Genomic DNA, 21,842 nt, shown 5'->3' with positions numbered 1-21,842 from the left:
CGTGGACTGAGTTTGGGGGAACGCTGCACTAGGCCCCTCCGTGGACTGAGTTAGGGGAACGCTGCACTAGGCCCCTCCGTGGACTGAGTTTGGGGGAACGCTGCACTAGCCCCTCCGTGGACTGAGTTTGGGGAACGCTGCACTAGGCCCCTCCGTGGACTGAGTTAGGGGAACGCTGCACTAGGCCCCTCCGTGGACTGAGTTTGGGGAACGCTGCACTAGGCCCCTCCGTGGACTGAGTTAGGGGAACGCTGCACTAGGCCCCTCCGAGGACTGAGTTTGGGGAACGCTGCACTAGGCCCCTCCGTGGACTGAGTTTGGGGAACGCTGCACTAGGCCCCTCTGTGGACTGAGTTTGGGGAACGCTGCACTAGGCCCCTCCGTGGACTGAGTTAGGGGAACGCTGCACTAGGCCCCTCCGAGGACTGAGTTTGGGGAACGCTGCACTAGGCCCCTCCGTGGACTGAGTTAGGGGAACGCTGCACTAGGCCCCTCCGAGGACTGAGTTTGGGGGAACGCTGCACTAGGCCCCTCCGTGGACTGAGTTTGGGGGAACGCTGCACTAGGCCCCTCCGTGGACTGAGTTAGGGGGAACGCTGCACTAGGCCCCTCCGTGGACTGAGTTTGGGGGAACGCTGCACTAGGCCCCTCCGTGGACTGAGTTAGGGGGAACGCTGCACTAGGCCCCTCCGTGGACTGAGTTTGGGGGAACGCTGCACTAGCCCCTCCGTGGACTGAGTTTGGGGGAACGCTGCACTAGCCCCTCCGTGGACTGAGTTTGGGGGAACGCTGCACTAGGCCCCTCCGTGGACTGAGTTTGGGGAACGCTGCACTAGGCCCCTCCGTGGACTGAGTTTGGGGGAACGCTGCACTAGGCCCCTCCGAGGACTGAGTTTGGCACCCCTGATATAGGGAATATGGAGCGCAGACATACTAATGCACTACAGTGGGAAAAATGTCTTTACAGTATTGCTACTCCCCTCGCCTGTCCTGACAGCGCAGGTTTCCTGGACCTCGTAGTCCGCTCCCTGAAGAGGCCTGCGAGCGCTGAATCACCTCTGTATTCAGCCCCCAGTCTCCACCAGTCTTTTGTACTGTTGAGTCGTTAAGCTTCACATCCACACAGCTTTATTAAACATGGTCTTGTTCACTTCCTGAGTTCCTTTCGACTTTCCCCTCTGAACTTTGGCCGTTTGAAGTTTGTCTCATGTCCGTTCAACCCTTATAAAGGGAGTGTCAGGGACGACGTCATCATCATTGAGGGAAAACCCGCCCAAAACCCCCCCAAAAAAACAGAAAGAAAGAAATGAATTTATATTTGTGATGGAGATCCAGTGAGTGAGTTTGTTTGTGTCTGTCGGCTGATGTAGCAGCAGCACCTGCTTTCATCTTCATCCCACCACACGCAGACCACTGTGACTATGCTGTCTGTCTCTCTCTCCACTGTCACAAGCAGCCTGGTAACTAGACCAAGGTCTGTATATCCATCTTGTTGTCGTTCATTCGTTCTTTCTTTCTCTCTCATTCCCCTCTCTGACAAGCCGTCCATTTTGTTTGTTTCTCTCCCCTCAGGTTTTCCTCAACATCCGACGTGTTTGCCAGGCGTGGAATTTATTGTAGGCCATCTGAAACATGTCCATCAGGTGTCCTGTAAGCTGTGGGAAAGATTCAAAACAAAGAGTTTAAATGATTTCACTTTATAAAAATGTAGGTATAGAAGTTTATTAGCGCCTATGTGGAATTATGATGCATTGTCTCATAAGGCATTTTGAAAAAGCTTCCATTGATAACCAGTGAGCTGTGAGAGATTCAAAACAAAGACATCTTATTCTGAGACGAAGAAGAAATTCGTTGGAGCTCTCTCAAGGGGTTAAAGGTTAAACACTCTCTGTAGACTGAGAATGATGTGCTGGAGCTCTCTCAAGGGGTTAAAGGTTAAACACTCTCTGTAGACTGAGAATGATGTGCTGGAGCTCTCTCAAGGGGTTAAAGGTTAAACACTCTCTGTAGACTGAGAATGATGTGCTGGAGCTCTCTCAAGGGTTAAAGGTTAAACACTCTCTGTAGACTGAGAATGATGTGCTGGAGCTCTCTCAAGGGTTAAAGGTTAAACACTCTCTGTAGACTGAGAATGATGTGCTGGAGCTCTCTCAAGGGGTTAAAGGTTAAACACTCCCTGTAGACTGAGAATGATGTGCTGGAGCTCTCTCAAGGGTTAAAGGTTAAACACTCTCTGTAGACTGAGAATGATGTGCTGGAGCTCTCTCAAGGGGTTAAAGGTTAAACACTCCCTGTAGACTGAGAATGATGTGCTGGAGCTCTCTCAAGGGGTTAAAGGTTAAACACTCTCTGTAGACTGAGAATGATGTGCTGGAGCTCTCTCAAGGGGTTAAAGGTTAAACACTCTCTGTAGACTGAGAATGATGTGCTGGAGCTCTCTCAAGGGGTTAAAGGTTAAACACTCTCTGTAGACTGAGAATGATGTGCTGGAGCTCTCTCAAGGGGTTAAAGGTTAAACACTCTCTGTAGACTGAGAATGATGTGCTGGAGCTCTCTCAAGGGTTATAGGTTAAAACAAAAAACACTCAGGATGCAAGGGGCTCTTTATAAAAAGGTAGATAGTCCATAGTAATATGCACTCAGCGGCAAGTTAATTCGGTACACGACCCTGTTCATGGAAATCGACCTAGCATAGCGCAATGACTGGAAGTCTATGGTTATCTACAAGCATGCTAGTAAATACCCATTGACTTCCAGTCATTTCAGAACACTAGTTAGCATTGGCTCACGAAACAACCTCCAACTTCATACTGGACACAGAGACATAATAATGGTTTCCACAAGTTCATCTGACTCTGGGTCACCAACTGATCCAGACAGACAGACAGGACCTCTACTAACTGATCCACAGGCAGACAGACAGGACCTCTACCAACTGATCCACAGGCAGACAGACAGGACCTCTACCAACTGATCCACAGGCAGACAGACAGGACCTCTACCAACTGATCCACAGGCAGACAGACAGGACCTCTACCAACTGATCCACAGGCAGACAGACAGGACCTCTACCAACTGATCCACAGGCAGACAGACAGGACCTCTACCAACTGATCCACAGGCAGACAGACAGGACCTCTACCAACTGATCCACAGGCAGACAGACAGGACCTCTACCAACTGATCCACAGGCAGACAGACAGGACCTCTACCAACTGATCCACAGACAGACAGGACCTCTACCAACTGATCCACAGACAGACAGGACCTCTACCAACTGATCCACAGACAGACAGGACCTCTACCAACTGATCCAGGCAGACAGACAGGACCTCTACCAACTGATCCACAGGCAGACAGACAGGACCTCTACCAACTGATCCACAGGCAGACAGACAGGACCTCTACCAACTGATCCACAGGCAGACAGACAGGACCTCTACCAACTGATCCACAGACAGACAGGACCTCTACCAACTGATCCACAGACAGACAGGACCTCTACCAACTGATCCAGGCAGACAGACAGGACCTCTACTAACTGATCCAGGCAGACAGACAGGACCTCTACCAACTGATCCAGGCAGACAGACAGGACCTCTACCAACTGATCCACAGACAGACAGGACCTCTACCAACTGATCCACAGACAGACAGGACCTCTACCAACTGATCCACAGACAGACAGGACCTCTACCAACTGATCCACAGACAGACAGGACCTCTACCAACTGATCCACAGACAGACAGGACCTCTACCAACTGATCCACAGGCAGACAGGACCTCCCTATAGCAATTGGAGACTATTTATTCTAGAAGGTATCATCACGTCGGGCCTTACGTTAGGACTGAGGTACTGGCGCTGAATCTTCTCCTGGAAGGGGCGGAGCTTTGTCATCTGAAATCTCTCTAGATTGGACCTCATCTTCACCAGCTGACAGGAGAGAAGACATGTTAAAAGTTATCCAACTTTTATCAAACCCAGGTGGTACTTTTCCTACAGAGACATTTTCAAACGTCACGTTTGACCGACGCCCCGCAGCAGAAACCTCTGTAAGCAGGATAGCTAACACTGATGTCGAGACCTTGACATACTGAACAGTGAGTGAGTGATGACCGTGAAAACGAGTGTAACGTTCTACTAGCTCTACTCGCGATACTCATCTTACCTCGATCGGCTTGCTAACTAATCAATCCCTCTGACGACACAGCGATGTTATAGACAATAACCACCTGTTTACCAAAACAGTGGCGGGTGACACGCTTCGTTATTGTTTGAGCTGCAGATTGCCCCTTTAAGGAGTGGTCACCTTCTCTTCCAGGAAAGGCGTGTTGACAGGAAAGCAGGACCAGAAGTGTCTCAGCAGCTCCCCAGCAGCCGTGTACAGATGCTTCAGCTCCCCCTGAACGTCGGAGGGGACCATCTCTGTAACCAAGGAAACAGAACCAATAGAACTAAGCAATAAGTAACAAGGGACAGGGGCTATACTGTAGCACGACTACAGTCACAGGTAAGAGGCAGGGGCTATACTGTAGCACGACTACAGTCACAGGTAAGAGGCAGGGGCTATACTGTAGCACGACTACAGTCACAGGTAAGAGGCAGGGGCTATACTGTAGCACGACTACAGTCACAGGTAAGAGGCAGGGGCTATACTGTAGCACGACTACAGTCACAGGTAAGAGGCAGGGGCTATACTGTAGCACGACTACAGTCACAGGTAAGAGGCAGGGGCTATACTGTAGCACGACTACAGTCACAGGTAAGAGGCAGGGGCTATACTGTAGCACGACTACAGTCACAGGTAAGAGGCAGGGGCTATACTGTAGCACGACTACAGTCACAGGTAAGAGGCAGGGGCTATACTGTAGCACGACTACAGTCACAGGTAAGAGGCAGGGGCTATACTGTAGCACCGACTACAGTCACAGGTAAGAGGCAGGGGCTATACTGTAGCACGACTACAGTCACAGGTAAGAGGCAGGGGCTATACTGTAGCACGACTACAGTCACAGGTAAGAGGCAGGGGCTATACTGTAGCACGACTACAGTCACAGGTAAGAGGCAGGGGCTATACTGTAGCACGACTACAGTCACAGGTAAGAGGCAGGGGCTATACTGTAGCACGACTACAGTCACAGGTAAGAGGCAGGGGCTATACTGTAGCACGACTACAGTCACAGGTGTTACGTTCCCCAGTTTCTGTGTTGTCACAGGTAAGAGGCAGGGGCTATACTGTAGCACAACTACAGTCACAGGTAGGAGGCAGGGGCTATACTGTAGCACGACTACAGTCACAGGTAAGAGGCAGGGGCTATACTGTAGCACGACTACAGTCACAGGTAAGAGGCAGGGGCTATACTGTAGCACGACTACAGTCACAGGTAAGAGGCAGGGGCTATACTGTAGCACAACTACAGTCACAGGTAAGAGGCAGGGGCTATACTGTAGCACGACTACAGTCACAGGTAAGAGTCAGGGGCTATACTGTAGCACGACTACAGTCACAGGTAAGAGGCAGGGGCTATACTGTAGCACAACTACAGTCACAGGTAAGAGGCAGGGGCTATACTGTAGCACGACTACAGTCACAGGTAAGAGGCAGGGGCAATACTGTAGCACGACTACAGTCACAGGTGTTACGTTCCCCAGTTTCTGTGTTGTCACAGGTAAGAGGCAGGGGCTATACTGTAGCACGACTACAGTCACAGGTAAGAGCCAGGGGCTATACTGTAGCACGACTACAGTCACAGGTAAGAGGCAGGGGCTATACTGTAGCACGACTACAGTCACAGGTAAGAGGCAGGGGCTATACTGTAGCACGACTACAGTCACAGGTAAGAGGCAGGGGCTATACTGTAGCACGACTACAGTCACAGGTAAGAGGCAGGGGCTATACTGTAGCACGACTACAGTCACAGGTAAGAGGCAGGGGCTATACTGTAGCACGACTACAGTCACAGGTAAGAGGCAGGGGCTATACTGTAGCACGACTACAGTCACAGGTAAGAGGCAGGGGCTATACTGTAGCACGACTACAGTCACAGGTAAGAGGCAGGGGCTATACTGTAGCACGACTATAGTCACAGGTAAGGGGCAGGGGCTATACTGTTGCACGACTACAGTCACAGGTAAGAGGCAGGGCTATACTGTAGCACGACTACATTCACAGGTAAGAGACAGGGGCTATACTGTAGCACGACTATAGTCACAGGTAAGAGGCAGGGACAATACTGTAGTCACAGGTAAGAGGCAGGGGCTATACTGTAGCACAACTATAGTCACAGGTAAGAGGCAGGGGCTATACTGTAGCACAACTATAGTCACAGGTAAGAGGCAGGGCTATAGCACACCTACAGTCACAGGTAAGAGGCAGGGCTATACTGTAGCACGACTACAGTCACAGGTAAGAGGCAGGGCTATAGTGTATCATGAATATTCTGTGTTTTCGGAAAGAATTCAGACCTCTTTATTTTGTCCACATTGTTACAGCTTTATTCTAAAATTGATTAAATAAAAAAAATGTCCTCATCAAGCTACACACAATACCCCATACTGACAAAGTGAGAAAAAAAATGTTTTTAATAAAAAACTGATACCTTATTTACATAAGTATTCAGACCCTTTGCTATTGAACTCTGGTGCATCCTATTTCCATTGATCATCCTTGATTGGAGTCCACCTGTGGTAAATTCAATTGATTGGACACGCCTGTCTATATAAGGTCCCACAGTTGACAGTGTATGTCAGAGAAAAAAAACCAAGCCATGAGGTCGAAGGATTGTGTCGAGGCACAGATCTGGGGAAGGGTACCAAAACATGTCTCCATCATTCTTGGAACCACTAAGATTCTTCCTAGAGCTGGCCGCCCGGCCAAACTGAGCAAGCGGGGGAGCAGGGCCTTGGTCAGGGAGGTGACCAAGACCCTGATGGTCACTCTTCCAGAGTTCCTCTGTGGAGATGGGAGAAGCTTCCAGAAGGACAACCATCTCTGAAGCACTCCACCAAATCAGGCCTTTATGGTAGGCTCAGTTGGTAGAGCATGGTGTTTGCAACGCCAGGGTTGTGGGTTCGATTCCCACGGGGGACCAGTACGGGGAAAAAAAATGTATGAAATGTATGCATTTCTGGATAAGAGCGTCTGCTAAATGACTAAAATGTAAAATGTGGTAGAGAGGCCAGATGGCAGCTACTCCTCAGTAAAAGGCACATGACAGCCCACTTGGAGTTTGCCAAAAGTCACCTGAAGGACTCTCAGACCATGAGAAACAATATTCTCTGGTCTGATGAAACCAAGATCGAACACTTTGGCCTGAATGCCAAGTGTCACGTCTGGAGGAAACCTGGCACCATCCCTACGGTGAAACATGGTGGTGGCAGCATCATGCTGTGCGGATGTTTTTCAGAGGCAGGATTGTCAGGATTGAGGGAAGATGAACGGAGCAAAGTACAGAGAGATCCTTGATGAAAACCTTTTCCAGAGCGCTCAGGACCTCAAACTGGGGCGAAGGTTCACCTTCCAACACGACAACGACACTAAGCACACAGCCAAGACAACGCAGGAGTGGCTTCAGGACAGGTCTCAATGTCCTTGAGTGGCCAAGCCAGAGCCCGGACTTGAACCCAATCGAACATCTCTGGAATAGACCTGAAAATAGCTGTTCAGCGACGCTCCCCATCCAACCTGACAGAGTTTGAGAGGATCTGCAGAGAAGAATGGGAGGAACTCCCCAAATACAGCTGTGCCAAGCTTGTGGAGTCATACACAAGAAGACTCAATGCTGTAATCGCTGCCAAAGGTGCTTCAACAAAGTACTGAGTAAAGGGTCTGAATACTTATGTAAATGTGATATCACTTTTTTTTTTATACATTTGCAAAAAATGATACAAACCTGCTTTTTCTTTGTCATTATGGGGTATTGTGTATAGATGGAAGAGATTATTATATGTTTTTTAATCCATTTTATAATAAGGCTGTAACGTAACAAAATGTGGAAAAAGTGAAATGGTCTGAATACTTTCTGAATGCACCGTAGTCACAGGTAAATGGCGTTGTTCGGCCCGACGCGAAGCTCGTCCAATCAGCATTCAGGATCCAAACAACGTGTTTCATAATAAGTTTGAAACCATTTGGGTTGATGACTGACTAATAAGTACACTGAGAAAAACCTAACATTTTTTCCACCAAGCTATAAAACACAAATGAAGCGAGATTTCAAATGTATTCATTAGATGAATAAACGTGAACTTTAGTGACATCAGTAAACTCACGGTTAATGGCTTGTTGTGCTCCTGCCTGCATGAGAACGCCCCCTGGGGAGAGGGCAGTGATGGCAGAACTGGCTGTACTGCTGGACATCACCTGTAAAAGGTAGGATCACTGTTTAAGAAGGTCATACCAAGGATAATTTAGCTGTTTGATAGAATTTTAAGACCCCTTAGAAGTATCGACAATATTTTGTGGGCCTTACTGCTATTAGCCGATACAAACGCATTGAATAACAGATTCACTTTATGGAACAACAGATAGTCCCCCTCCAAACAATCTAAAGGAAGTTTGTTCTGAAGTGTCTGTCCTATATCTGAGAGATCAGGAAACAGTTGTTAAATATTATTTTTTTTACACGTCTTTAACTGCTTATTTTTGGCACTAAACTATCTCCATATATGATTCTATTCATTTTTGTTCAACTGGTACCGGGGGACCTTCAGATGAGCCTTGTGAGGCCAGTGGGCGTCCTAGAGCAAAATAACTGAGATTCTCACGTTTCCACAGAGGTGTCACATTAGTGTGGTGCCCAAACCGTTCGGACGCTACAGACAGAAGTTGGCAGATCGGCAGACCCGACTTCAGACGAGTCCCAGGAAGCTTGTGAGGGTCGTCGAGCAAAACAGAGAACACCATCGTGTTGGTGAGAGTCTCATCTTTCCATCGAGGGGTCATAATAGTTTCTAGGCCAAACCGTTCGGACTGTTAGATTCAAATTTTTCCAGAGTAAATAACTCACGGACACTAGAGAAGCTTTAACCAAGTTTAATTCTTCCCAAAGGTTCGACGCAGCTGTATTCAGACAGCAAAACATTTCTCACCATCACAGGTATATACATCCCACTTAAGACACTCCTCCTTCTCTCCAATCCTTACATCTTATGGTTCCACAGGAAGAGGATAGTAAGCCCTTATTACTCCCTTCAGGGGATCTGACCTCAACCCCTCCTTCGCCTAATCCAGATGTCCATCTGCTTCCTCTATAGCAATCCTTTGATCTCCTCCCGTCCACCCAGCACATTCCACAGCCACTCTGTCTTTCTACAGATAACCATTACCTTCTGTCATAAAACCCAGTCTCTTTCCCTCCTTATATTCTATGCTTCTGATCGATCATTTATTTAATATCTCAATGTTCAAAGTTTAGCCCGATTCCAACAGGACGCTTCAGATGATTTTGAGAGAAGACCGATTTTCTGGATGTCTCATGGCCTGACAAACACTGCTCTAGCTGTCAACTTTCATCACAGATGCGGAAATGCGACATAGGTGAATGTGGTAGATTGAGATGCATCCAATGCAACAAAAAAAAACATATCTCTAGCTTAAACTGACAGATTTTTATGGGTAAACAAGACCTTTAGAACAAATATTACAGAATTCGACAGAAAAAGTATATTTTTTTGACTGGACAGGACCTTCAACACAAGAAGTACAGTTTGGGTACAGTATGAATTTCAACAGATATTTGTGGATAGTTGCAAAATTCTACACCAAAATCCGCTTGGTTTTCCAGGAATCCTGTTTGGAGGATGCTAGATGTCCTGCTTATTCCCTCCTGATTCTGTGAATCTTCTAAGAAGGATTTCTGAAACATCTGGAAATTTTGGAAAAGTTACCGGAATTTTGCAATGCTATTTGTGGAAAAGCATGCTATCTAACCTGAGTAAAACAGGGCTTGTAGCTGGCTAGCAGAGTGCTATCTAACCTGAGTAAGACAGGGCTTGTAGCTGGCTAGCAGAGTGGTATCTAACCTGAGTAAGACAGGGCTTGTAGCTGGCTAGCAGAGTGGTATATAACCTGAGTAAGACAGGGCTTGTACAGTAGCTGGCTATCAGAGGGGTATCTAACCTGAGTAAGGCAGGGCTTGTAGCTGGCTATCAGAGGGGTATCTAACCTGAGTAAGACAGGGCTTGTAGCTGGCTAGCAGAGTGGTATCTAACCTGAGTAAGGCAGGGCTTGTAGCTGGCTAGCAGAGTGCTATCTAACCTGAGTAAGACAGGGCTTGTAGCTGGCTAGCAGAGTGCTATCTAACCTGAGTAAGACAGGGCTTGTAGCTGGCTAGCAGAGTGGTATCTAACCTGAGTAAGACAGGGCTTGTAGCTGGCTAGCAGAGTGGTATCTAACCTGAGTAAGACAGGGCTTGTAGCTGGCTAGCAGAGTGCTATCTAACCTGAGTAAGACAGGGCTTGTAGCTGGCTAGCAGAGTGGTATCTAACCTGAGTAAGACAGGGCTTGTAGCTGGCTAGCAGAGTGCTATCTAACCTGAGTAAGACAGGGCTTGTAGCTGGCTAGCAGAGTGCTATCTAACCTGAGTAAGACAGGGCTTGTACAGTAGCTGGCTAGCAGAGGGGTATCTAACCTGAGTAAGACAGGGCTTGTACAGTAGCTGGCTAGCAGAGTGCTATCTAACCTGAGTAAGGCAGGGCTTGTAGCTGGCTAGCAGAGGGGTATCTAACCTGAGTAAGACAGGGCTTGTAGCTGGCTATTTCATGCTGTATACAGTTGACAGAGTTGATGATGTCTTGACTGGTGGTGTACTGTTGGGGCAGGAGAGGCACAGGACCATGAGAGTACCTGGGGGGGGAAAAGTTGAGGGTTTTAGATACATAAACAAAAGAACCGGAGAGAACACCAGTTCCAAAGTATGGTGTCCATAAACAAACACCAGCTAGAGAGCAGAGCAACCACTGTGTTATAGAACCCACCTGTCAGATTTCTTCAGGTTAAGAGTGACTGTCTTCTTCCTGTTTTCTCTGTGAAGGTCCTCATACTCCACGGCCTCTTGTATTCTCACCTGAAATATACCACAGCTGTAAACAACAACGTCACCTGAAATATACCACAGCTGTAAACAACAACGTCACCTGAAATATACCACAGCTGTAAACAACAACGTCACCTGAAATATACCACAGCTGTAAACAACAACGTCACCTGAAATATACCACAGCTGTAAACAACAACAAAATATACCACAGCTTAAATAGCAGAATCAACGTCATCTTGGAAAGTGCTACAGCAGAGTCTAAAGGTTCAGCTAACATCAGAGCCTGAAAGTATACCACAGCAGTAAACAACAACGTCCCTAAATAGTACCACAGCAGTAAAAAAGGTCAGTGCCTACAGCAGAGTACCAAAGCAGCTGTATACAGCAGAGCCTAAAGGTTCAGTGCCTACAGCAGAGTCCTAAGTGCTTACAGCAGAGTCCTAAAGGTTCAGTGCTTACAGCAGAGTCCTAAAGGTTCAGTGCTTACAGCAGAGTCCTAAAGGTTCAGTGCTTACAGCAGAGTCCTAAAGGTTCAGTGCTTACAGCAGAGTCCTAAAGGTTCAGTGCTTACAGCAGAGTCCTAAAGGTTCAGTGCTTACAGCAGAGTCCTAAAGGTTCAGTGCTTACAGCAGAGTCCTAAAGGTTCAGTGCTTACAGCAGAGTCCTAAAGGTTCAGTGCTTACAGCAGAGTCCTAAAGGTTCAGTGCCTACAGCAGAGTCCTAAAGGTTCAGTGCCTACAGCAGAGTCCTAAAGGTTCAGTGCTTACAGCAGAGTCCTAAAGGTTCAGTGCCTACAGCAGAGTCCTAAAGGTTCAGTGCTTACAGCAGAGTCCTAAAGGTTCAGTGCCTACAGCAGAGTCCTAAAGGTTCAGTGCTTACAGCAGAGTCCTAAAGGTTCAGTGCCTACAGCAGAGTCCTAAAGGTTCAGTGCTTACAGCAGAGTCCTAAAGGTTCAGTGCTTACAGCAGAGTCCTAAAGGTTCAGTGCCTACAGCAGAGTCCTAAAGGTTCAGTGCCTACAGCAGAGTCCTAAAGGTTCAGTGCTTACAGCAGAGTCCTAAAGGTTCAGTGCTTACAGCAGAGTCCTAAAGGTTCAGTGCCTACAGCAGAGTCCTAAAGGTTCAGTGCCTACAGCAGAGTCCTAAAGGTTCAGTGCTTACAGCAGAGTCCTAAAGGTTCAGTGCTTACAGCAGAGTCCTAAAGGTTCAGTGCTTACAGCAGAGTCCTAAAGGTTCAGTGCTTACAGCAGAGTCCTAAAGGTTCAGTGCCTACAGCAGAGTCCTAAAGGTTCAGTGCTTACAGCAGAGTCCTAAAGGTTCAGTGCCTACAGCAGAGTCCTAAAGGTTCAGTGCTTACAGCAGAGTCCTAAAGGTTCAGTGCTTACAGCAGAGTCCTAAAGGTTCAGTGCCTACAGCAGAGTCCTAAAGGTTCAGTGCTTACAGCAGAGTCCTAAAGGTTCAGTGCTTACAGCAGAGTCCTAAAGGTTCAGTGCTTACAGCAGAGTCCTAAAGGTTCAGTGCCTACAGCAGAGTCCTAAAGGTTCAGTGCCTACAGCAGAGTCCTAAAGGTTCAGTGCTTACAGCAGAGTCCTAAAGGTTCAGTGCCTACAGCAGAGTCCTAAAGGTTCAGTGCTTACAGCAGAGTCCTAAAGGTTCAGTGCCTACAGCAGAGTCCTAAAGGTTCAGTGCTTACAGCAGAGTCCTAAAGGTTCAGTGCCTACAGCAGAGTCCTAAGTGCTTACAGCAGAGTCCTAAAGGTTCAGTGCTTACAGCAGAGTCCTAAAGGTTCAGTGCTTACAGCAGAGTCCTAAAGGTTCAGTGCTTACAGCAGAGTCCTAAAGGTTCAGTGCTTACAGCAGAGTCCTAAAGGTTCAGTGCTTACAGCAGAGTCCTAAAGGTTCAGTGCTTACAGCAGAGTCCTAAAGGTTCAGTGCTTACAGCAGAGTCCTAAAGGTTCAGTGCCTACAGCAGAGTCCTAAAGGTTCAGTGCTTACAGCAGAGTCCTAAAGGTTCAGTGCTTACAGCAGAGTCCTAAAGGTTCAGTGCTTACAGCAGAGTCCTAAAGGTTCAGTGCTTACAGCAGAGTCCTAAAGGTTCAGTGCTTACAGCAGAGTCCTAAAGGTTCAGTGCTTACAGCAGAGTCCTAAAGGTTCAGTGCTTACAGCAGAGTCCTAAAGGTTCAGTGCTTACAGCAGAGTCCTAAAGGTTCAGTGCTTACAGCAGAGTCCTAAAGGTTCAGTGCTTACAGCAGAGTCCTAAAGGTTGTGCTTACAGCAGAGTCCTAAAGGTTCAGTGCTTACAGCAGAGTCCTAAAGGTTCAGTGCTTACAGCAGAGTCCTAAAGGTTCAGTGCTTACAGCAGAGTCCTAAAGGTTCAGTGCCTACAGCAGAGTCCTAAAGGTTCAGTGCTTACAGCAGAGTCCTAAAGGTTCAGTGCCTACAGCAGAGTCCTAAAGGTTCAGTGCTTACAGCAGAGTCCTAAAGGTTCAGTGCCTACAGCAGAGTCCTAAAGGTTCAGTGCTTACAGCAGAGTCCTAAAGGTTCAGTGCTTACGGCAGACTCATGGGAGAGAGACGAATGCTTTTACTCTGCATCAATGCTGTTAATATATTTATAAATCTCAGCGCTTTATCTTCACCACAGAGATATTATGATACCTTCTTCTTAATTGGAGGTTGGAAGAAGTCTGAGTCCCTTGAGTTTCCATCAGTACTGCTCGTCTCACTGGCCTGATCGTTGGGAACATCCCTAAGACAAACAGACAGGTTAACACATCGGTTTGCAGTGAAAGGCTGAGAAAAAAATCGCTTTTTTTTGAGAAAGAAATCATCTACTCACGCTTTCTTTCCGGAGCCTGCGGCCAGCACCATGGTACTGTGGTGGTTGAACCTCTTGATGATGGCAGAGTTACTGTTCTCCTTCACTGTCTTGTTAGTGTTGGACGTAGAAGGTGCTGTGGAGTTAGACCCATAACCCTGGAGAGAGGACAGTGATTAGTGTTGGCTGTAGAAGGTGGTAGACCCATAACCCTGGAGAGAGGACAGTGATTCGTGTTGGCTGTAGAAGGTTGAGTTAGACCCATAACCCTGGACAGAGGACAGTGATTAGTGTTGGATGTAGAAGGTTGAGTTAGACCCATAACCCTGGACAGAGGACAGTGATTAGTGTTGGACGTAGAAGGTTGAGTTAGACCCATAACCCTGTGATATAGTTGAGTTAATGACTTTACCTCAGACACTGATCTAAGGTCAGTTTTGTGTCCCCCCCCTATAGGTTAAGGTTAAATCTGTACCTAGGGGCAACTTTAACCTGTGGCTGACTGACAGGCAGCATTAGGATGAGAATGATCACAACCTCTCCAACATTCAACAAATTACCACACACTTTCTTGTGTCCAAGGAATACACAGCAGGGTTGAGTTCAGTAGGGCCAAAACGGAACAAAATTGCCAGAAACTGGACGTGACCATGTGAATTTGTCCAAAAAGAAAAGCTATGTATTTATTTTTGTTGCAAAACGTTTCGCTCTGGTGTGCCCTAATGAACATAACCCTGGTGTAAGGTGCCCGATAACGTTACAGTCGAGGAGTGTTCTTCTCACCTCCTCTGACGTCTTGTCCTCAAGTGACAGCAGGTCCAGCATAGGGTTCTTCACTCCTTGGACTACCATGGACTTCAAGCCTGCAGAGTAATAACAACAATTATTTGTATAGCATATTTCACAACTCAAAAGTGCTTAGCTGGGAATTGCCAAAGATCTCACGATACGATATTATCTCGATACTAAAAAGGTGCGATTCGATATGTATTGCGATTCTCACGATTCTATATGTATTGCAATAGTGCGATTTTTATTGCGATTCGATGTTCCAAACATATTGCTCACCATGTCTGCTACAGAGGGGAGAAAGAGAACAACTTTTGATCAGTCGTGTGAATAAACGCTTTAAAAAGAAGATGCTTTGAAGGAAAAATACTGGAGATTTGTGGCAGGTTCAGCTAACTAGCGCAAAAATAATAACGTGATAATGCCAGAGAAGCCGGTATTTGGAAGACATACTGTATTGACACGGGTGCCAAAAAAGCCCCCTGGCTTTTATTTTTATTTTGATGAATTTATTTATTCCATTTCATCTTTCCACGAGATATAGTCCCGACACAAATCTAAAGTTCCTATCCAATCCGGCTGGTCGTTCATTCTATCGGTTCGGTTGCAAGTCGTTAAGTTTTTGGGTTCTGTATCTATGGACGCGCATTGTTCTAAATGTTCTAAATGTTCCATTGCCATACTGGCTGGCAACGTTCTTATCCCTTGATTGCTAGCTAGCCAACTACGGCTAATTTAGTCATGTAAAAAAAAAGTGCGGCCAGAATAACATCAAAGTAGCTGCATTTGCAGCTGTTTTCTAATCCAGGCTGTATCACAACCGGCCGTGATCGAGAGTCCCATAGGGCGGCGCACAATTGGCCCAGCTTTGTCCGGGTTTGTCCGGTGTAGACCGTCATTGTAAATAAGAATTTGTTCTTAACTGACTTGCCTAGTTACATAAAGGTTCAATAAAAAAAAAAAACATACATCCATAACAACGAGCTAATGAAGTGTGATTTCACCTGCCATAGAAAATTTGCTCTCTCGTCAGGACACTGTTGTTCAGAGGAGCTCGCCAACAACACAGCTATAACACAATCACTTCAAACTGAAGCTGGTAGCAAGACAGCAAACTAGCTGCATTTCATTTAGTTTGACCTGTTTTCTATTCACATGTCTTTGTGTATATATATATATATACACATAAAAATGATGCCAGCTGATTCATGATTTCGACTGGCTGAGAAAAGCTGCCTGTCTGTCTGTCTCGTCCCGACTCGTTCAGTACTATGGGACAGCTGGAGATCGGATTTCAATATTGAAACAATTGCAAATGTCGGAGAGACAGACAACAAGGTTTATACAAATCTCCACAGTTGAAAACCAAATGTTAGTCTAAAATAATAAAATAAAATAAATGGGAGATAATGTCTAGATGCTTTTTATAGTGTAGATCAAGTTTATAAATTGCCTGGCTGGGCTGATGAGACAGTGGATTGCACAGACAGATGGAACAGAGTAAATAGGCATTTTAGCCTTGTGGAATAGACAATGGCTGGAATGCGGTTTTAACCAATAAGCAGCCAGGATAGGTCTGTCTCCAACTAAAATAAATCTGGAATGAGAGTTTAGAGTCTAGCCAGACACCTAGGTATTTGTAGTTGTCCAGATATTCTAAGTCAGAACCGTCCAGAGTAGTGATGCTAGTCGGGCGGGTGGGTGCGGGCATAGATGTAAAAACAGACTGTTTGCTTGCTCTTTGAGATGAAGAAAACATTACTTTGAGAAGCTCCACAGTGATGGGGAGTTAAGACAATCAGAAATAGTATCAGATCCCCAAATTGGCACATTTATAGGCCTACATTTGCACGCAGGCCAGGTTGCTTATAGGCCTACTTCTATGAGTGTGCCTCCTTACTCAACATTGACAGGACTGCTCCAAACAAAAGACAATGACTAAATTCACAAAACTCATAAATGGAATGAAATAAAACAAAACTTGTTTCTCACAAGTGTAGCATACACTGTATATAGAAAGTATCCAGCCCCTTCTCTTTTTCCACATTTTGTTACGTTACAGCCTTATTTTAAAATTGATTAAATAAACAAAAAATCCTCAATCTACACACAATACCAAAGCGAGAATAGATGTAGTTTTTTTTGTTGCAAAAAATAAAATAAAAAATACATAAATACCTTAATTACATAAGTATTCAGACCCTTTGCTATGAGACTTGAAATTGTGCTCAGGTGCATCCTGTTTCCATTGATCATCCTAGAGATGTTTCTACAACTTGATTGGAGTCCACCTGTGGTAAATTTAATTGATTGGACATGATTTGGAAAGGCACACACCTGTCTATATAAGGTCCCACAGTTGACAGTGCATGTCAGTACAAAAACCAAGCCATGAGGTCATTGCCCAGGGTTGTGTCGAGGCAGAGATCTGGGGAAGGGTACCAAAAAATGTCTGCAGCATTGAAGGTCCCCAAGAACACAGTGGCCTTCATCATTCTTAAATGGAAGAAGTTTGGAACCACCAAGACTCTTCCTAGAGCTGGCCTCCCGGCCAAACTGAGCAATCGGGGGAGAAGAGCCTGATGATCACTCTGCCAGAGATCCTCTGTGGAGATGGGAGAACCTTCCAGAAGGACAACCATCTCTGCAGCACTCCACTAATCAGGCCTTTATAGTACAGTGGCCAGACGGGAGCCACTCCTTAGAAAAAGGCACATGACAGCCCACTTGGAGTTTGCCAAAAGGCACCCAAAGGACTCTGACCATGAGAAACAAGATTCTCTGGTCTGATGAAACCAAAATTGATCTCTCTGGCCTGAATGTCAAGCTTCACGTCTGGAGCAAACCTGGCACCATCCCGAAAACCTGCTCCAGAGTGCTCAGGACGTTAGACTGGGGCGAAGTTTCACCTTCCAACAAGACAACGACACTAAGCACACAGCCAAGACAACACAGGAGTGGAATGTCCTTGAGTCTCTGAATGTCCTTGAGTGGCCCAGCCAGAGCTGGGTCGAACATCTCAGGAGAGACCTGAAAATAGCTGTGCAGTGACGCTCCCCATCCAACCTGACAGAGCTTGAGAGGATCTGCAGATTTTATTTTATTAGCCAATGCAATGACTCAAAGCACCCAAAGCCCCTGCCTGCACAAATAATAGTCTTTAAGTCCTCATTTGGACTAATCTTCCAAGAGTCCTTAAACATTAAAATACGATTTATAATACGATCACATTTTCACATATAACAGTGTGTTCACTGTTACAAACATTTTTATTTGTTTATTTTACCTTTATTTAATTAGGCAAGTCAGTTAAGAACAAATTATTATTTTCAATGACGGCCTAGGAACATACATAATACACTAACATATTGACCAGATAAATACTAGCCTAAAATATAGATTGATTCTTCATCGGCCATAGTGTAGCACAACTTTCCTATGTATTATATTTAAATGGTTTTAAAGTATTGTTTACATTTATATATCGAAAGGTTTCTGGTTTGCTCAGATAAATTATTCAATTTCTTTATTGCTCTAAATCAAAATCTTTAATTTGCCTATTTCTCTTTTCTGTCTGGATAACACATAGATGGTGGACAATCTATTCCTAGTATTTACTGAATGTCTGTCTCTTACCAACTGAATACTGTTGTGAATAGAGTTTGGCTGTTTTAAATGGTGTATTAGTAAAAATTAATAATTAATAGTATTATGAAATAAAATAAGCATGTTTTTTTTCTTTTTCTCAACTATCTTGTCGATTGATGACCAACCAAGAGCAATGAGCATGACTAGAACAGAAGAACCATATCTCCACCTTTGAACAGAACAAAGCAGCAAGGATTGTTCAATCTGCCTGCCTCTTAATGTCCCTTGCTGATGCATTTCCCCCCAGACCACAGAACAGTAGTTCACCAGACTCCCAATCAATGCTTGGGTTATTTGCTTAAGAATCTTCTTTTTTTCTTTTAACATAGATTAGTTATTTGAGATGACCATGATAAGCAGTTGTCTAGCTGCACTCCCAATAGTTTGGATTCTGCCATTTCTTCAATTTGTACTTATTTCCTAAACTTAATTGTATCCCAATGCTATGTTGGCCTTATCCTAGTTTTCTTGGTGTTTAAAACAAGTTTGTTCTGACAAACCCACTCCCTGATATTTTCCAAATCTACTTGTAGAGCTTGCTGTACAGTGGTGTGTGAAAGTATTCACCCTCCTTGGCATTTTTTCCTATTTTGTTGCCTTACAACCTGGAATTCAAATTCATTTTTTGGGGGGCTTGTATCATTTGATTTACACAACATGCCTATCACTTTGAAGATGCAAAATATTTATTATTGTGAAACAAACAAGAAATAAGACAAAAAAATGTTACTTGAGCGTGCATAACTATTCACCCCCCCCCCCCAAAAGCCAATACTTTGTAGAGCCACCTTTTGCAGCAATTACAGCTGCAAGTTTCTTGGGGTATGTCTCTATAAGCTTGGCACATCTAGCCACTGGGATTTTTGCCCATTCCTCAAGGCAAAACTGCTCCAGCTCCTTCAAGTTGGATGGGTTCTACTGGTGTACAGCAATCTTTAAGTCATACCACTGATTCTCAATTGGATTGAGGTCTGGGCTTTGACTAGGCCATACCAATACATTTAAATGTTTCCCCATAAACCAGTCGAGTGTTGCTTTAGCAGTATGCTTAGGGTCATTGTCCTGCTGGAAGGTGAACCTCCGTCCCAGTCTCAAATCTCTGGAAGACTGAAACAGGTTTCCCTCAAGAATTTCCCTGTACTTAGCATCATCCATCATTCCTTCAATTCTTACCAGTTTCCCAGTCCCTGCCGATGAAAAAAATCCCCACAGCATGATGCTGCCTCCACCATGCTTCACTGTGGGGATGGTGTTGTCATGACGTTGCCCTGTTGGGGGAGGTTTATGACCCCCATAAATACCTTTCCCTCTTTCCTCTCTCTCTACTCTACAGATGTGACTCTTGGAAAGCCTTTGTTAACATAGAGAGAGTCTGAAAACATCAAAAGGGTGGGGACCAGAACCATATTTCGGTAATCCAACCAGGTGAAAATATGCGTTGGTACTTAAAGAATATGATATCAGATCAGTTGTCATCTGAGACATTATTACTGATGATAGGATGACAAACTGCATCTTGGAAAGTCTACACATTCTAGTTATCAGATTCACATGGAATTGTGCAATTTAAATGTTTAAATATGAAACTATTTGTGAAAAGATTAAATGTAATTTTAGCTTCTAAATGAGAGAATTGTTTCCATAAGGTAAACTCTGCTCACTCAGAGGCCCCGCCCAAGTGAACAGACATTGGTTGTGAACTATGAAACATGCCCTTCTCTCCCCTACAACATAAGCCCTTTATTTGTGTTCCCGATGACGTGAGGACTGCTGTCCAGACATTAAAAGGGCTAATGTCAACTACAGAACTAAGCCAACCTCAGTGTGAGCTCAAAGTATGTCAACTTGGTATGAACTTTGAACTCTTATTCACTAAAGAAGTGATACCTCTTAGCCGTTGAGTTAGCAGCAGCAACTGTAAACGTGGGCTAGGAAAGGACAAACAAAGTATCTGTCTACCACACGACGACGGTACTACAACGTATCCACTCTACCACCAGACATTCTTCAGAGGACAAGAGATCCCTGCTGGGCAACCCGGCCTTCCATCTACGACCAACCTATTGAAGCGCAGCTCAGAGAAAATATTTCTTGCATTTTCCTTTTCCAAATGGGCGGGTATTTTGAATGCATAAGATTCTGTATTTACGATCGCACAGCTTCACAAGGTCTGATCAGAGACCCTTATCATTTTGTTCTTCAGTCTTCCCGCGCTTTCATTCAAACCTCAAAACCCCCTTTCTTTTTGTAACCAGCCCTCATATCGGTTCCATCCGTAAGGGACGTTTTTCTTCTATGACATAATTAGTAATCAATGTAAAATCCATCCTGTGTATATGTAATTCTGTGTGATTATTTAGGTATTTAGTAAATAAATAAACCAAATTTTGTATTGCTTGATTCAACTTGTTAGCCAGGGTTTGTGAAGATAACCAAGAATTTACGACGTTCAGACTGAATAAGGTGACGATTAATAATTGACTGCTATTGAGGTAAAAGACTACCAGGTATTTAAGAATTTATTCGGAGGATAACAGCTCTATAAACATTATTTCGTGGTGCTGAGACTTTCTAGTTAATTACATTTACATGATTAGTTTAATCAGGTAATATTAATTACAGATAAATTATTTTATAGAACAGCATGTCATATCACTTAATCCGGCATAGCCAAAGACACGACAGACATAGCCAGACATAGCATTTTCCTTGATGGCCAAAAAGTTAAATTTTAGTCTCATCTGACGAGAGTACCTTCTTCCATATGTTTGGGGAGTCTCCCACATGCCTTTTGGTGAACACCAATCTTTCTTTAAGCAATGGCTTTTTTCTGGCCACTCTTCCGTAAAGTCCAGCTCTTTGGAGTGTACGGTTTAATGTGATCCTATGGACAGATACTCCCATCTCCGCTGTGGAGCTTTGCAGCTCCTTCAGGGTTATCTTTGGTCTATTTGTTGCTTCTCTGATTAATTCCCTCCTTGCCTGGTCTGTGAGTTTTGGTGGGCGGCCCTCTCTTGGCAGGTTTGTTGTGGTGCCATATTCTTTAAATTTTTTAATAATGGATTTAATGGTGCTCCGTGGGATGTTCGAAGTTCCTGATATTTTTTATAACCCAACCCTGATCTGTACTTCTCCACAACTTTGTCCCTGACCTGTTTGGAGAGCTCCTAGGTCTTCATGGTGCTGCTTTTTTGGTGGTGTTGCAGTCTCTGGGGCCTTTCGGGACAGGTATATACATATATACTGAGATCATGTGACAGATCATGTGACACTTAGATTGCACACAGGTGGACTTTATTTAACTAATTATGTGACTTCTGAAGGTAATTGGTTGCACCAGATCTTATTTAGGGGCTTCATAGCAAAAGGGGTGAATACATATGTATTCTACATATATTACTCTACAGTCCCGATACAGTTGGATTAAAATAGCCAGGGATTCCCGATACAGTTGGATTAAAATAGCCAAGGAGTCCCGATACAGTTGGATTAACATAGCCAAGAAGTTACTCTAGTCCCGATACAGCTGGATTAAAATAGCCAGGGAGTC

The 21,842-nt window shown here is 45.0% G+C and overlaps 1 protein-coding gene across 6 annotated transcripts in view; it reads right to left on the bottom strand.

Moving 5' to 3' along the window:
• Window positions 1-477: 477 nt before the first annotated feature.
• Window positions 478-21,842, bottom strand: part of LOC106561818 (general transcription factor IIH subunit 1) — a 42,957-nt gene continuing 21,592 nt past the window's right edge. For 5 of the 6 annotated variants that reach the window (XM_045688666.1, XM_045688664.1, XM_045688665.1 and 2 more), the window contains exons 7-15: window positions 14,639-14,718; window positions 13,877-14,013; window positions 13,696-13,786; window positions 10,980-11,068; window positions 10,731-10,848; window positions 8,274-8,364; window positions 4,312-4,427; window positions 3,843-3,935; window positions 478-1,655 (exon numbers count right to left, since the gene is read on the bottom strand). In XM_045688666.1, the coding sequence (XP_045544622.1) occupies window positions 1,569-1,655; window positions 3,843-3,935; window positions 4,312-4,427; window positions 8,274-8,364; window positions 10,731-10,848; window positions 10,980-11,068; window positions 13,696-13,786; window positions 13,877-14,013; window positions 14,639-14,718 (902 nt within the window). In that variant the 3' untranslated portion in view covers window positions 478-1,568. Of the gene's footprint in view, window positions 1,656-3,842; window positions 3,936-4,311; window positions 4,428-8,273; window positions 8,365-9,020; window positions 9,869-10,730; window positions 10,849-10,979; window positions 11,069-13,695; window positions 13,787-13,876; window positions 14,014-14,638; window positions 14,719-21,842 lie in introns of those variants that run through there. The other variant, XM_045688669.1, reaches the window with a different exon arrangement.

The sequence above is a fragment of the Salmo salar genome, chromosome ssa10 (assembly GCF_905237065.1).
Source record: "Salmo salar chromosome ssa10, Ssal_v3.1, whole genome shotgun sequence".
Lineage (NCBI taxonomy): Eukaryota > Metazoa > Chordata > Actinopteri > Salmoniformes > Salmonidae > Salmo > Salmo salar.
The sequence above is the reverse complement of the archived record's forward strand: the minus strand, read 5'-3'. Positions and strand labels throughout refer to the sequence as shown.